The 13,524-nt window shown below is 41.7% G+C and overlaps 1 protein-coding gene across 1 annotated transcript in view; it reads right to left on the bottom strand.

The window, feature by feature from the left end:
* Window positions 1-455: 455 nt before the first annotated feature.
* COPG1 (COPI coat complex subunit gamma 1) overlaps window positions 456-13,524 on the bottom strand; it is a 32,048-nt gene continuing 18,979 nt past the window's right edge. Inside the window, exons 19-24 of the mRNA XM_061618344.1 lie at window positions 12,667-12,809; window positions 11,509-11,680; window positions 9,832-9,929; window positions 7,588-7,726; window positions 2,390-2,488; window positions 456-999 (exon numbers count right to left, since the gene is read on the bottom strand). Of these exons, the coding sequence (XP_061474328.1) occupies window positions 869-999; window positions 2,390-2,488; window positions 7,588-7,726; window positions 9,832-9,929; window positions 11,509-11,680; window positions 12,667-12,809 (782 nt within the window). The 3' untranslated portion in view covers window positions 456-868. The remainder of the gene's footprint in view (window positions 1,000-2,389; window positions 2,489-7,587; window positions 7,727-9,831; window positions 9,930-11,508; window positions 11,681-12,666; window positions 12,810-13,524) is intronic.

Here is a 13,524-nt window from a genome sequence, read left to right as displayed (position 1 = left end):
GCAGCCCAATTTTTTCATCATGTAACTGCTTTGACAGAAGGTAAATTGGAGCAAAGTGAGGAGAGGGGAGGAGCATTTCTCCGTTCAATGTTTCTCCATTCTAGATCACTCCTGCTGCTTCTCTGCTGCCAGTTGCCACCATCAGAAGCAGCTCGTTACATTTACATATAAGATTGTTTTGTAACAAAAGAAAAGTTGGAGTCAACTCTCTTAGGAGAAAGGGAAGAATCAATTAATTTTGATATAAACAAGTAATAGGTCCACTAGATTTGTACTATGTGGTTGGCATTTCATTCTAATGTGGGCAAGAGATACTGTCCTGAGGGACTTCTTTCCTTTTAAATTCTTGAAAAGGCAGCCTTTTTGTGTCATTTTATTGGTGATATGTGTAATGAAAGAGAACTCAGACTTCTATTTCAAGGCCACTATAAAAAAGCTAAACTCTGGCAACAACACTGAGAAAAATTAATGCTTTTATTTTCATAATTGGTTTCGAAGGGTGTTTTAAAAAATCATAAACACAACTAGAAATTGCCATACTTATAAAGGCTTTCACTGATCCAGAAGGGATGTGACACACTGTTACCACAAGAAGAGCTGGTGAAAGCATCTTTAGGCACTGGAGTCTTGCAATTTGATGTGAAAAGGATGCTTTTTTGAAGTAGTTTAGAGATCCTGAAAAAAAGATCTGTTAAGTATTTCAGAAAACCTCATACTCTTGTGGCTTTAAATCCACACAATGATTTTGTTTTCTAATTAGAAAAAGAGCTCATGTTCTAATGATTCTCTCAGTGTCCAGAATAGTGGAAATACATTTCCAACATACCCTTCAGCTTTGGAGTTTGAAATACAAAGTCCTATATCATGTTTAGCCAACAGAGGCCATGACAGCATCCACAGGAAGTTCTTCTCCACTCCGTGCTGTGACTTGCATTGTCACAATGTCTGTCAGGACAAGTCGAGAACGAACCAAGAGGTCATGACCACCTCGAAAAACACCTGTAGTAGATATAAGATGGGTAACAAACGCCAGGCCATTGGTCAAATACTTGTGCAACTCAAACAATTTTATGGCTCCGCTAGCTCTTGAGGGAATTAAACAAAAATTCCAAAGAAACATAAGACTTTTAAAAAAAAGACTTGAAAATGAGAATGGTCATTACATTTAACAACTTTTTGGCCAGTGGCCATCTAGCATTATATTTTGGTTGTTACTTTAAGTTACCTGGCTTCCTTTTATTCTCCTAAATGGGATTGTAGCAAAAAGATGGTCATGCTGCAGAATCATGTGTAACACTCCTGACTCCACACATGGATTTTGTGACTCCTCTTCACTATTTGTTTGAAGATATTCATATATTATTTTTCAGATCGACCTCAAAGTGGTTTATGCAAGATTACTTGTGTAATAGACAGGGTTTTATTCATATAGAGTAATGCCTTTTCTAGACCTTTTCTTTTTCCCAGGAGGATAACACTGTTATGTATTTGTACTGCACTATCAAATAAAGCAAGATCTCCATCTCCATGTAATGAGTGGTGCTACTGTTGTTCAGGGAGGAGTGTATGGAGAATGGGCATAGGTCTTTTTCAAAATACAGGGAGTGATGTGCAGGAGCAGTTATGCGCAGAAGCCATTCAAAATGGTACAAGTTGGCAAGGGAGGGACTTGTGATATGTCAAGCCATAGTGTTACAGGCACCATGCAACTGGTTTCGTCACTATCCGCCTCAGTTAATCAGACTCCCTTCCTGCAAATGTTAGTTCAGGCACAGGGATCTGCCCTATATCTTCGACTGTGAAGACAGATGCAAAGACTTCATTCAGCTTCTCTGCAATCTCCTTATATGCTTTAAAAGGATTAGACAAATACATGGATAGCTACTAGTCATGATGGCTATGCTCTGACTCCACAGTCAGAGGCAGCATGCTTCTGAATACCACTTGCTGGAAACCACAGGAGGGAGAGTGTTCTTGCACTCGGGTCCTGCCTGTGGGCTTCCCCCAGGCACCTGGTTGGCCACTGTGAGAACAGGATGCTGGACTAGATGTGCCACTGGCCTGATCCAGCAGAGGCTCTCCTTATGTTCTTATGGTTTTCATGGTACCAGCACAAATTCCACCTTCCATACAGAAGGTGCCCACACACGCGCACACACAGATCATCCGTTGGGTAGGAATCACTGTTTTACAGTAATTGCAGCAAGTTGTTTTGAGTGCTAGGAAAAAGATTTCCTGAGGAATGCCTATTAAGTTGATGCCAGGTAAGTGGACTACTGATAGCTGCAGAATTCACTTAGAAAAAGGGCAGTGTCCGGGAGGGCCTTAAGGTGGTTTGAATTTAGGCCAAGCCACAATAGGGATGGATTTTCAGGCCTCGAAGCCTTACCTGCCAGGTACAAGGTATGAGAGTTCTTGTTTTCAGGCAATTTATCTGACCGCTCACAGGGCTGCATCCCCAGGAACTTGACAATGTTGCCTACTGCCTCTGTGGAAAAAAAAAATTGGGGTTCACTTTTCTGTATTTCGCTTTTTGTAGCTTCCTCAAAATGCAGTAGGCACCAACGTGGAGAAGCTGCTAACATGCTATATGTGTTTATAGAAGACTCAGAACAGTTATATTATATTATATTATATTATATTAATTATATTATTTATTTATTTATTTAATTTGTATCCCAGCAAGAGCCCAGGGCAGCAAACAAGGCACTAAAAACACTTTAAAACATCATAAAAACAAATCTTAAAATACATTAAGACAAAACAGCATTAAAAACATTTTAAAAACTTTAAAAAGGGGTTAAAAACATTATTAAAAAACATATTAAGCAATTCTGACACAGACACAGAGTGGGATAGCTCTCAACTTAAAAGGCTTGTTGAAAAAGAAAAGTTTTCAAAAGGCGCCGAGAAGATAGCAGAGATGGCACCTGCCTAATATTCAATGGGAGGAATTCCACAGGGTAGGTGCTGCCACACTAAAGGTCCATATCCTATATTGTACAGAACAAACTTCCTGATAAGATGGTATCTGCAGGAGGCCCTCACCTGCAGAGCGCAGTGATTGACTGGGTATGTAAGGGATAAGATGGTCTTTCAGGTATCCTGGTCCTGAGCTGTATAGGGCTTTGTACACCCAAACTAGAACCTTGAACTTGGCCTGGTAGCAAATGGGCAGCCAGTGCAATTCTTTCAGTAGCGGGGTGACATGTTGGCGATACCCTGCTCCAGTGAGCAGTTTCACCGCTGCATTTTGCACCAGCTGCAGCTTCCGGACCAACCTCAAGGGCAGCCCCACATAGAGCGCATTACAGTAATCCAGCCTAGAGGTTACCAGTGCATGAACAACAGTGGTCAGGTTATCCCGGTCCAGAAACAGCCGCAGCTGTCTCACCAGCCAAAGCTGGTAAAAGGCACTCCTAGTCACTGAGGTCACCTGGGCCTCTAGCGACAAAGGTGGATCCAGGAGCCCCCCCCAGGCTACGGACCTGCTCTTTCAGAGGGAATACGACCCCGTCCAAAGCAGGCAGCTGACCAATTATCCAAACTCAGGAACCACCAACCCACAGCGCCTCCGTCTTGCTAGGATTCAGACTCAGTTTATTGGCCCTCATCCAGCCCACCACCGAGTCCAAGTACCGGTCCAGGGCTTGCAAGGCCTCGCCTGATTCAGATGTTACGGAGAACTGCTGACACCTCACCCCAAATCTCCTGATGACTGTTCCTAAGGGCTTCATACAGATGTTAAAACAGCATGGGGGTACCCTGCGGCACCCCACAGCACAGCTGCCAGGGGGCCGAAAGACAAGTCACCCAATGCTATTATCTGAGAACGACCCTGGAGATAGGATCAGAACCACTGTAAAACAGTTCCTCCAATATGCATCTCACCAGGTCAGCCCAGAAGGATACCATGGACAATGGTATCAAAAGCCGCTGAGAGATCAAGTAAGAATAACAGGGTCACACTCCCCCTGTCCTTCTCCCGATAAAGCTCATCCATCAGGGCAACCAAGGCCGATTCAGTCCCATAACCAGGCCTGAACCCAGACTGGGATGGGTCAAGATAATCTGTTTCATCCAAGAGGACTTGCAGTTGCTGCGCCACAACCCTCTCAATCACCTTCCCTAAAAAGGGGGTATTTGCAACCGGTCGGTAGTTGTCACAAACCAATGGGTCCAGGGTGGGCTTTTTCAGGAGTGGTCGAATCACCGCCTCTTTCAAGCCAACTGTAACCACTCCCTCCCGCAATGATGCGTTGACCACACCCTGGATCCACTCGGTCAGACCCCCTCGGCAAGCTTTAATAAGCCAAGAAGGGCAAGGGTTGAGAAGACACGTTGCTGGCCGCATCGTCGCATCATTATAGCCCCTTCTGAGAACTCTAAGTATCAGTGTAAAACAAATAATACACTGGGTAGGCTATAACAAGATCCAAATGATAAAGTATGAAAGAGAAAGGCAATAAATCTCTCACAAGGTCCTGGCTTAAGATAGTATGCCGACAACTCTTGCAGGATGAGATTAATGCAAAGGAAATAATAAAATCTCTTGCCTTCCTTATGGTGCTTAGGGGAGCAATTTAAAGGATAAAATAGCTTCATGACATTATTCAGAAATGGCATTTGATGCACTTATGGCAGTAGGGGGTTAAAAAAAAGGTCAGAGATACATACAGTGGGGGAAAGGCCAGAAAACTAAATTCAAAGACCATTAGTTATTGACAACTTGGTGGAATCAGCAAATGGTTATTGATTTTTGATGATTGTTCAGTATATTTAAGCATATATTTGCATAAACACTATCAAATATTCCATTTATTCAAATAATGTGAATGTTGTGAATAAAAGAGCTAAGGAGGAGAGTGAGTGATAAATGAGTTTCTTCATTTCCAAGATATCCACCACTACTGGTGATTAACTATAGCGTATTTCACTTATGAATTTTTACTCCTCTTTGTAGTCCAGTCTAGATGAGATGGGCTCAAGTTCAACATGGGAATTATGGTTCGTTTTCGGAAAAGGATATAGTTCTAGAGTAATACATTTGACCCTCTATCACAACACTGCTTATGGAATTCAGAATTCTGATTTATCATTCCAGATTTCTTCTGTGCCAGTCAATGGAGTGATATTAAAAGTAATTCTTTCATTCAAGTTTGCTACCTTGTGAGAAAGACTGCTCAGTGTTTTCCACTGAAAAAGTACCAGGGATATCCTGAATAACAACCAAAAGAATTATCCATGGAGTTGTGGACAGGTCAGTTTAAGGAGAAGAACCAAACCGTTGAGCAAGATCATATAACAATCCAAGAGAAAGCACTTAAAATATTGACAACAAATCCAACTTTGTTTGCGTGTGTTGGGGGAGAAGAATAGCAAGAGCCCGGTTAATATTAGGTGTTTCCTGACTTCCGGGAAGGGTGACTTAGCCTGTGCCTGCTTTTGAGACGGGCTCCTGCCTCAAAAGAAGCTTATTCAGATATATCAGTCAGTTTTTTCTTTTTTTTTGACTGATTAAACTTCTCCCGGGTAGGGAGAAACGAAGAGATTAACCTCAAAGCCTATTTTTGTTGGGACGACCAGATCTCATTAATTTATGGGACGAGGTCCAGCCGACGAAGGTGGGACGGATTTTCAACAGCAAGCTCTATCTGATAAAGCGAACGTTCACCTTATCTTCTAAGAGAGAACGCACTAACAGGCAAGCACCCTTCTTTCTATATTTTTCTTTTATTTGACTTAAATTGTTGCTGTTTAAAAGAGATTTGCCAGATTGATCGGTTTTTGACATCTCACTGGGGAGCCATAACTTCTCTCTGCTACGCACTAATTAATAGCTTATCTCTGTTTTTGTTGCAAAAAGCTGTCCTGGATTTGCATTCTAAAGATATACACAGAAGAGGGATTTCTATTCCAGATTTTTATTTTGAAGAATATTATATTGTCTGAGACTACTCTCTTTTTGGTCTATTTTTTTTTGACGAATCTGTTTCCTGACGACTGCCATTAATTGTTTCGATCCTGGGAACTGCATTTTGTTTACTTAACTATGGAGAGATAAGGCTGTCTGCTCTGTTTATACTGTGATGTCACCAAGTTTGGAGTATTAACCCAATTGTTGCTGAAATAAGAAGTGGTTTTCCTATATTTTTCTTTTAAAATGGCAATTAAGAAAGTGGCTGAGAATCTGGAAATAACTATGTTTCAGAAAATAATGGATGAGATTGAGATAACGAAACAAAACCTGCGACAGGGTTGTAAGGAGCTGAAAATTGAATTGAGTAAAATGACGCAGGAGATTAAAGATATAGGGGTCCCTGTGAGAGAGGTGACCCTGGAAGGGGTCCCTGTGAGAGAGGAGACCCCGGAGATTGGAACAAACGTGGAACAGGAAAAAGATTTGGAGTCTATGGACTTTAGAAATAAAATCTATTGTTTGGAGACACAGGAGATTAAAGACATAGGGGTCCTTGTGAGAGAGGAGACCCTGGAGACTGGAACAGGGGTCCCTGTGAGAGAGGAGACCCTGGAGACTGGAACAGGGGTCCCTGTGAGAGAGGAGACCCCGGAGATTGGAACAAACGTGGAACAGGAAAAAGATTTGGAGTCTATGGACTTTAGAAATAAAATCTATTGTTTGGAACTCAATGTTATCTCTGAAGAAATTAATGAAGATTCTAGAGATAAAGTTATCAATGGCATGGATAATCTTCTGGACTGGAATGATGTGATGGAGCCCAATATAGAGAAAATCTATGGAATTAACTGCAGCCATGTGACAATGGAAAAACTTTCAAGAGATGACCCAGTGTATTTTGAAAAAAAGAACAGAGATATGATTTTACAGCAGTATTTCAGCAACCTACTCAGAATGGATGGCAAGAAAATATTTGGGATAGAGGTAATTCCCATCAGACTCTTACTATATGACTATGGCTTTGACAGCAAGATTATTATGGAATACTGATAATGGAAGATTGGATACCGAAATTACTGGACTTAACAAGACTACTGAAGATGGAAGATGGAAAATGGAACTAATAGGGATAATAGAATAATGGCTACTGAAATTACTGAACCTAACAGATTCTGATGTGATGGATTAATTGAAATGTTTATTTTTACTATGGTTATGACAATAAGATTATCATAATTAGTAATGAGATGGATTAATCGATATGCTTATCTGGAAAAAAAAAATTGATAGATATATTTCTTAAAGAATTGAAACCTCTCTTTGACTTTTTGTGGAAAGAATAAAGTAATGTTTATGAGATTTGATGATTAAGTAAGATAACTATTGGAGGAAAGTGATTTTATAATATGACTTAAGAGACAGGATTGTTATATATTATAGACTTATAACTGATCTGATCTTTGACAAATGGGAAGTCAATATTTTACTCTTTATTTTTTATTTTTTATTTTTATTTTTATTTTTATTTTTTTTATTTTTTTTTTTTGTTTAACTATTTTTGATTTTGTTTTTTGTCTTTGAATGTTTTATGATTTCGTCTTGTATGTTTTATGAAAATTTGAATAAAAATTATTGAAAAAAAAAAAAAAAATTAGGTGTTTCCTTACCTTCCAGTGTTTTAACTGTGGATAGTGTGAAGGTCTCTTCTTTTTCAAACTCCTCACCAACTTCTTCCCAGGCTGCTCCAAAATTTGGCTTCAGAACCCTTTGGATGTGGTCTGCTATAGTCACCTCAATATCTTCCAGCTAGCATAATAAAGATATTTGAAATGATAAGGTTCTGAATCAAGCTTTACCACTGGTCCCTTGAACAGCAGTGACCACAGCCACTTTAAAGCATTTCTCCTTCTCTTGCCTCCTCCAATTTAGCTACTCCCAACATTTCTATCTCCCCATCCACTACAATGTCTGTTCATTTTATAAAGCAATAATATTATGTTATAATACCAGACTTGGGGTGAATGGAGTTTGAAAAGTGTCATTCCTCCTGTGGTATTCTTTGGGTTAGATCCTTCACCTAAATCTAAGCATGCCAAACTTAAAATGCTTGGTGGAGATTCAGAATTAGAGAAGAACCCCCCAAAAAAGACAAACAACTCAACAGCACCTGGACCAGCTGTTCTTCTTAACAGTCTGTTTTGCATGCTCAATGCAGTTCCAAAGGAAGTCCAGATTTATAACTGAATCTGTTTTATGTTCAACCAAATGCTGATTTTTAGAATTAAGAGAGGGCTTGTCTCTTTTAGAAGGGACCATAGCTCAGCAGTAGAGCCCACACTTAGCAGGTAAAGATCCCAGTTTCAATCTCTGATACTCTCCATTTAAAAGGATCGGGTAACAGGTGTTGGGAAAGAACTCTGCTGGAAAATTTGGACAGTCATCAGTCACAGTAGTAGACAATACTGGACTAGAAGGGAAAATGGTTTGATTAAGTCAGGGATGAGAACCTGTGGCTCTCCTGGTACTTTTGGGAGTCCAAACAACATTTGGAGGGCCACAGGTTCCCCACCCTGACCTAATAATAAGGCAGCTTCATGTCTGTCACCATACATAGAAGTCAGCAGTACTACTGCTGAGGGGTTTTTTTTCAGGGAAGTGCTCCTTAATCCTATACTCAAAGCACTCTCTCCCCAATAGAATAAAGTATGCATGTTTGTATTACATTCAGTACCAAACACACCCATCTTTCCAGAAAATCACTGGGCCGTCGCCAAATCCCATGCTGGAGGGTGTGTGTGCGTGTGCATAAATACACACACAAACACTCACACTTTCGCATGCAGCATAAATAGAGACTGAATATTCTCAGTCTTTTCCATTCCCAAATGTTGAAATTCTTAATGAATAGCTTTTGGAGCAGCACATGTGGCAGATGCGACTCTCAGCAGAATTGCCAGAGTCAGACACTCAGTTCAGAGGAAGAGACAGAGAATGAAAATCAAAACATCAGACAAAGATTCAAGTTGCATTGTGCAATCTGCTATGCAAAGTGTGTGTGTGTGTGTGGAGATACCACCCTGCGTGAAGTGACTGAGGCTGCTGGCAGAAAACAAACCTTTGGTGAGGAAACCTCTGCACAGGATTGTGTAAAACAGCCCTGACTTGAAACATCAGTTGGGGAAGGGTGTCCAAAGACCTCCCAGGCAATAAAAAAGAGCCCTTCCTTAAAAAAAAAGTCCCTTTAGGTTTGACTCGGAAAAACATTTCCATGGTGCCCGAAGCTGACAGGAAATCAATGGCTCCAATACATAAAAAGAAACCCACTGCGTATAAAAGCAAGCTCATTGGTATCCTCCACTCAGCACATCAACTACACTCTCTGTGAAGCACATGATTATATATATTTTACTTCAAAAAAAGATACATTAGAGTCTTTGTTATGTTAAGTGTGTGGAGAGGTATTTATTTGATAAAAATCCTTACCCAAATGATTACAAGCAGAACAGCATTGTCAGAGCATTTTTTCCATGAAATGTGGGGATAACACAGGGAACCCAGAGTAACTATGCCCTGGAGAGATATCATGGCCTTCAAGTACACGGCTGCCAAAATTCAGCTGGTTGCAAGCCAGGTCTGTGCATGAGCAACTCCGACAGGACACTCCAGGATTGACACTTAGCCATCTGGACATGCTGAGACTCAGCAGCTTGTTAGCTCAGAACCTGATCAAATCTATCCTTTGGTCCTGACGAAACAGGGTTGCTAATGCATATGTTAGATCAAGCCATGGCTCCCTGTAGGAGGCAGGGGGAGCATGTTACCTCCCGATGGTCTTGCCTTCAAGCGCATCTCACCGCCTGACCAGGTGACATTGAAAAGGGCCAGTAAAGTAACCAAACCCCTCTTCTTACCACATATTCATCCTCATAGCCATCTTCCTCTGCTTCACCAGTGTTCGGGTCACAGTCCTTGACAGTGAATTTCATCATGCAGCTGAATGTACAAGCCACTGCAGAGAAAAACCAAACAACAACAAAAACAAGTACAATGAGAAGTTATGCTCACTGTAAAATGCAAAGGCTAATTCTCATTTCTATCTCTGCTTGTAGGCCCACTCTGCCCATTTATTATTGTGGCCTGAGAGGAGCGCTTGCAAAGGTATCTATGATTTTCCAACATGACAGATTTTCTTTAGATAGACAAGTCAGATTAACCTCTCTCTAGATATACAAGGTTTTTCATAGAGTGTCTAGAAACCTTTAGGCCTACAATTTGTACACTTCTAGTACAGTAGAGCCCCATTCATACAGCAGGTTAAGGACCAGACCCCCGCCAAAAAGGCCGCAACAAAATGATCACGCAGGCACTGGACATGTTGCCAGCCTTCTCCACACACACACAGCCGACCGGAGCGGCAGCCGCAAGCTCCAGAGACCGCTGCGAGCTCCTGGCGGGCTGCTGTATCAGGCACCACTAATCCAACCCTCCACCAGGGGAAGGGAAAGAAGCCGCTAATCAAAGCCTCCCCCCACACAGTCGACTGGAGCCGCAGCTGCGAGCTCCGGAGTGATCCTTCGAGCAGCCGCTGCAAGCTCCAGGCAGGCCGCTGTAGCAGGCACCGCTGATCCAACCGAGAGGGACAGAAGCCGCCGCCAGGAGCTACAGGCAGGCACGGCAACAAGCAGGCCGCGCTAGAGCAAACTCTCACTCTAGCAGCCTCTGCTGTCCCCCAAAAAACAGAACAGGGCTAGGTAGGTAGAAATGGGGAGGTGGGGGGGCAAGTAAGCAACGACCCCAAACTATCTTAAATGGGTGAGGGAGGCTGCTGTGGATTGCAGGGAAGGAGCTGCCCGCCTGCTCTCTGGCCCACCCGCTCACTCCCTTGGTCCGGATGCGTGCCCACTGCCCCCCTTCCCCCAACCCTGAAGAAAACCGCCATATCAGCAAAACGCCAAGAAGCGGAACGCCAAGAAGCGGGGCCCTACTGTACAGAATCTAATGTTGTATGTCAACTCTCAACAATCAGCATCATTAATGTCTATAATATAATATAATATAATATAATATAATATAATATAATATAATATAATATAATATAATATAATATAATATAATATAATATAATATGTCTACATTAATGAACCCACCTGTACACTTCGCTCACTGTCCAAGGCCCTCCTCTGGATGCCTACTCCGAGGTAAGCTCGGAGGATGGCAACAAGGGAGAGGGCCTTCTCAGTGGTGGCCCCCAAATTATGGAATGATTTTCCTGACAAGGTGCGCCTGGTGCCTACACCGTTATCTTTTCAGCACCAGGTCAAGACTTTCCTCTTCTCCCAGGCATTTTAGCATGTGTTTTAAAATTGTTTTTAAATTTTTTAAAATTGTGTTTTTAAATTGTTTTTTGTGTCTTAAAATTTGTATATTTGTTTTAAATTGCTGTAAACCACCCAGAGAGCTTTGTCTATGGGGCGGTATATAAATGTAATAAATATATAAATAAATATAAAAGTGGGCATGTGCTACAGCTCAGAACTCAGAGTGTAGGCTTATCAAGAAAGGAAAAAGAAAACAGAAAGGATTGTTACCCGCTGTTGGGTCCTCTTCAGGCAATGCAATCAATGTGTAGCAAGTGCCAGGTTGGTTGTATAGCAAACTTTTGGCAGGTATGTAACCCATGACCTCATATCCCTCAGTTGGCTCCATTTGCACAGTGACATTTTCCAGGATCTGATCATTCAGGGTGTTTGTACAATCAAACTATCAGGAGAAAAAAATCAATGAAGGAACATTGTGGCACCAAGTCAGTACATCAAATACTGAACGTATTTAGGTAGAATCACCACAAATGTTTCACTTGGATGATCCACAGACAGTTTATTTATTTATTTATTTGAAAGCATTTATAAACGGCTTAATATTTTTAAAAAAAATTGTAAGTGGTGTACAACATAAAAAAATAAGTATCATTAAAACAAAAACTACATCATAAAACCAGTAATATAAACATACATAAAAACAAGAATCCAGGGAATTCAGACAAATAAAGACAGGGAATTCAGACAAATGAGTCAGGGAAAGCATGGGCAAAAGTGTATGTCCTTGAACTCTAACAATGCCTCCTACTTGCCTGGATGGAGGATAAAGCGGCATATGCAAATATATGTAAAAACTAGGGTACTATACAAAAGGTAAAATGTACCTGTGTTACTCTCTACACTTTTGCCTCTGGCCCAGCCACTGCTGGCATTAGGCACCTGGAAGATTACCCAGAAGGAAATGCAGCCCTTGGGCTGAAAAGGGTTCTCCTCCCAGGTTTAGAGAAACAGCCCAATCCTGGCTTGTTTCTCTAAACCATAGTTATCACTAACCACATTTCTCAGTTCAGACAAGACAAGTAACTGCGGTGAGCTGAAAATTGAAACAAAGGATTCTTAGCTATATCCTAAGAAAGAGAAGAAGGAGCAAGTGAGTCCACCCAAGCTTGTCACTGTAGTGCTGAACTATGGTTTAATGTTGCATTTGTACGCACGTTATGAACGAACACAATGCTTCTTAATGCTAGTCTCTTTCAGCTGTAGAACACACAGATATCCTCCTGTCAGATTTCTTAGCTATCCCAGTGTAGCAAATGGACTCAGAAGCATTCATTTATATTGTACCAAGAGCTACCCACTATATTTCCCCGCTCCCTTCCTAATGTGAAGAGGTGATTTGTACTAATGTCTTTTCAGCACAATACCCACCTGGAACACCATGTGGTTGGTGAACGCGTGTTTGGTACAACGGATCACATATTCTGTTTCCAATTCTGTAAGAGCGATAGGCTCAGGAGAGGACTTGAACAGTGGGCCGAGTCCTCGGAACTCTGGGATAGCAGCTAGTTGTTCTAAAATACAATGTAAAAAGGAAAAGAAATAGGTTTCCATTTACTGTCAGGGCATTAGTTCTAAAGTAGTGCAAGGAGAGAGAGAGAGAGAGAGAGAGAGAGAGAGAGAGAGAGTTGTCAAGTGAAACCTATTCAGGATCTTTGCTCTACTTAGATCATAGCTATGAGAACATAAGAAAAGCCCTGCTGGATCAGACTAGTGGCCATCTAGTCTAGCATCCCCTTGGATGCCCATAGAAAGCCTACAAGCAGGACCTGAGAGCGAGAGCACTGCCCCCCCAGTGGTTTCCAGCAACTGCTATTCAGAAGCATACTGCCTCCAACTGTGGAGGTAGAACATAGCCATTGTGGCTAGTTGCTTTTGATATTGCTATCCTCCATGAATTTTTCAAATCCTTTTTTAAAGCCACCCAAGCTGATGGCCATCACTGCCTCCTCTAGGAGTGAGTTCCATACCTTAACTATGCATTGTGTGAAGACGTACTTTCTTTTATCTGTCCTGAATCAGATGGAATGGAAGAGTGCCCATCTTTAGGCCAGAGGGTTGGCCCTTTATGCTCCATAGTTCTCCACAAGGGGGTGGAGCCTAGAAGAGGTAGTCTAGAAACAGTGGCTAAAAAGTCCCAAGTCTGCTTCCAACTTTTGTTGGAGTAAGCTGCTCAGCTGGAGCTATCTGTGGTGCTGCAACTTCTGACTAGCCTGGCATCCTTCTCTG

Source organism: Rhineura floridana, chromosome 3, assembly GCF_030035675.1.
Source record: "Rhineura floridana isolate rRhiFlo1 chromosome 3, rRhiFlo1.hap2, whole genome shotgun sequence".
In the NCBI taxonomy this organism is placed as follows: domain Eukaryota; kingdom Metazoa; phylum Chordata; class Lepidosauria; order Squamata; family Rhineuridae; genus Rhineura; species Rhineura floridana.
This window is presented reverse-complemented; position numbering and strand designations above follow the sequence as displayed.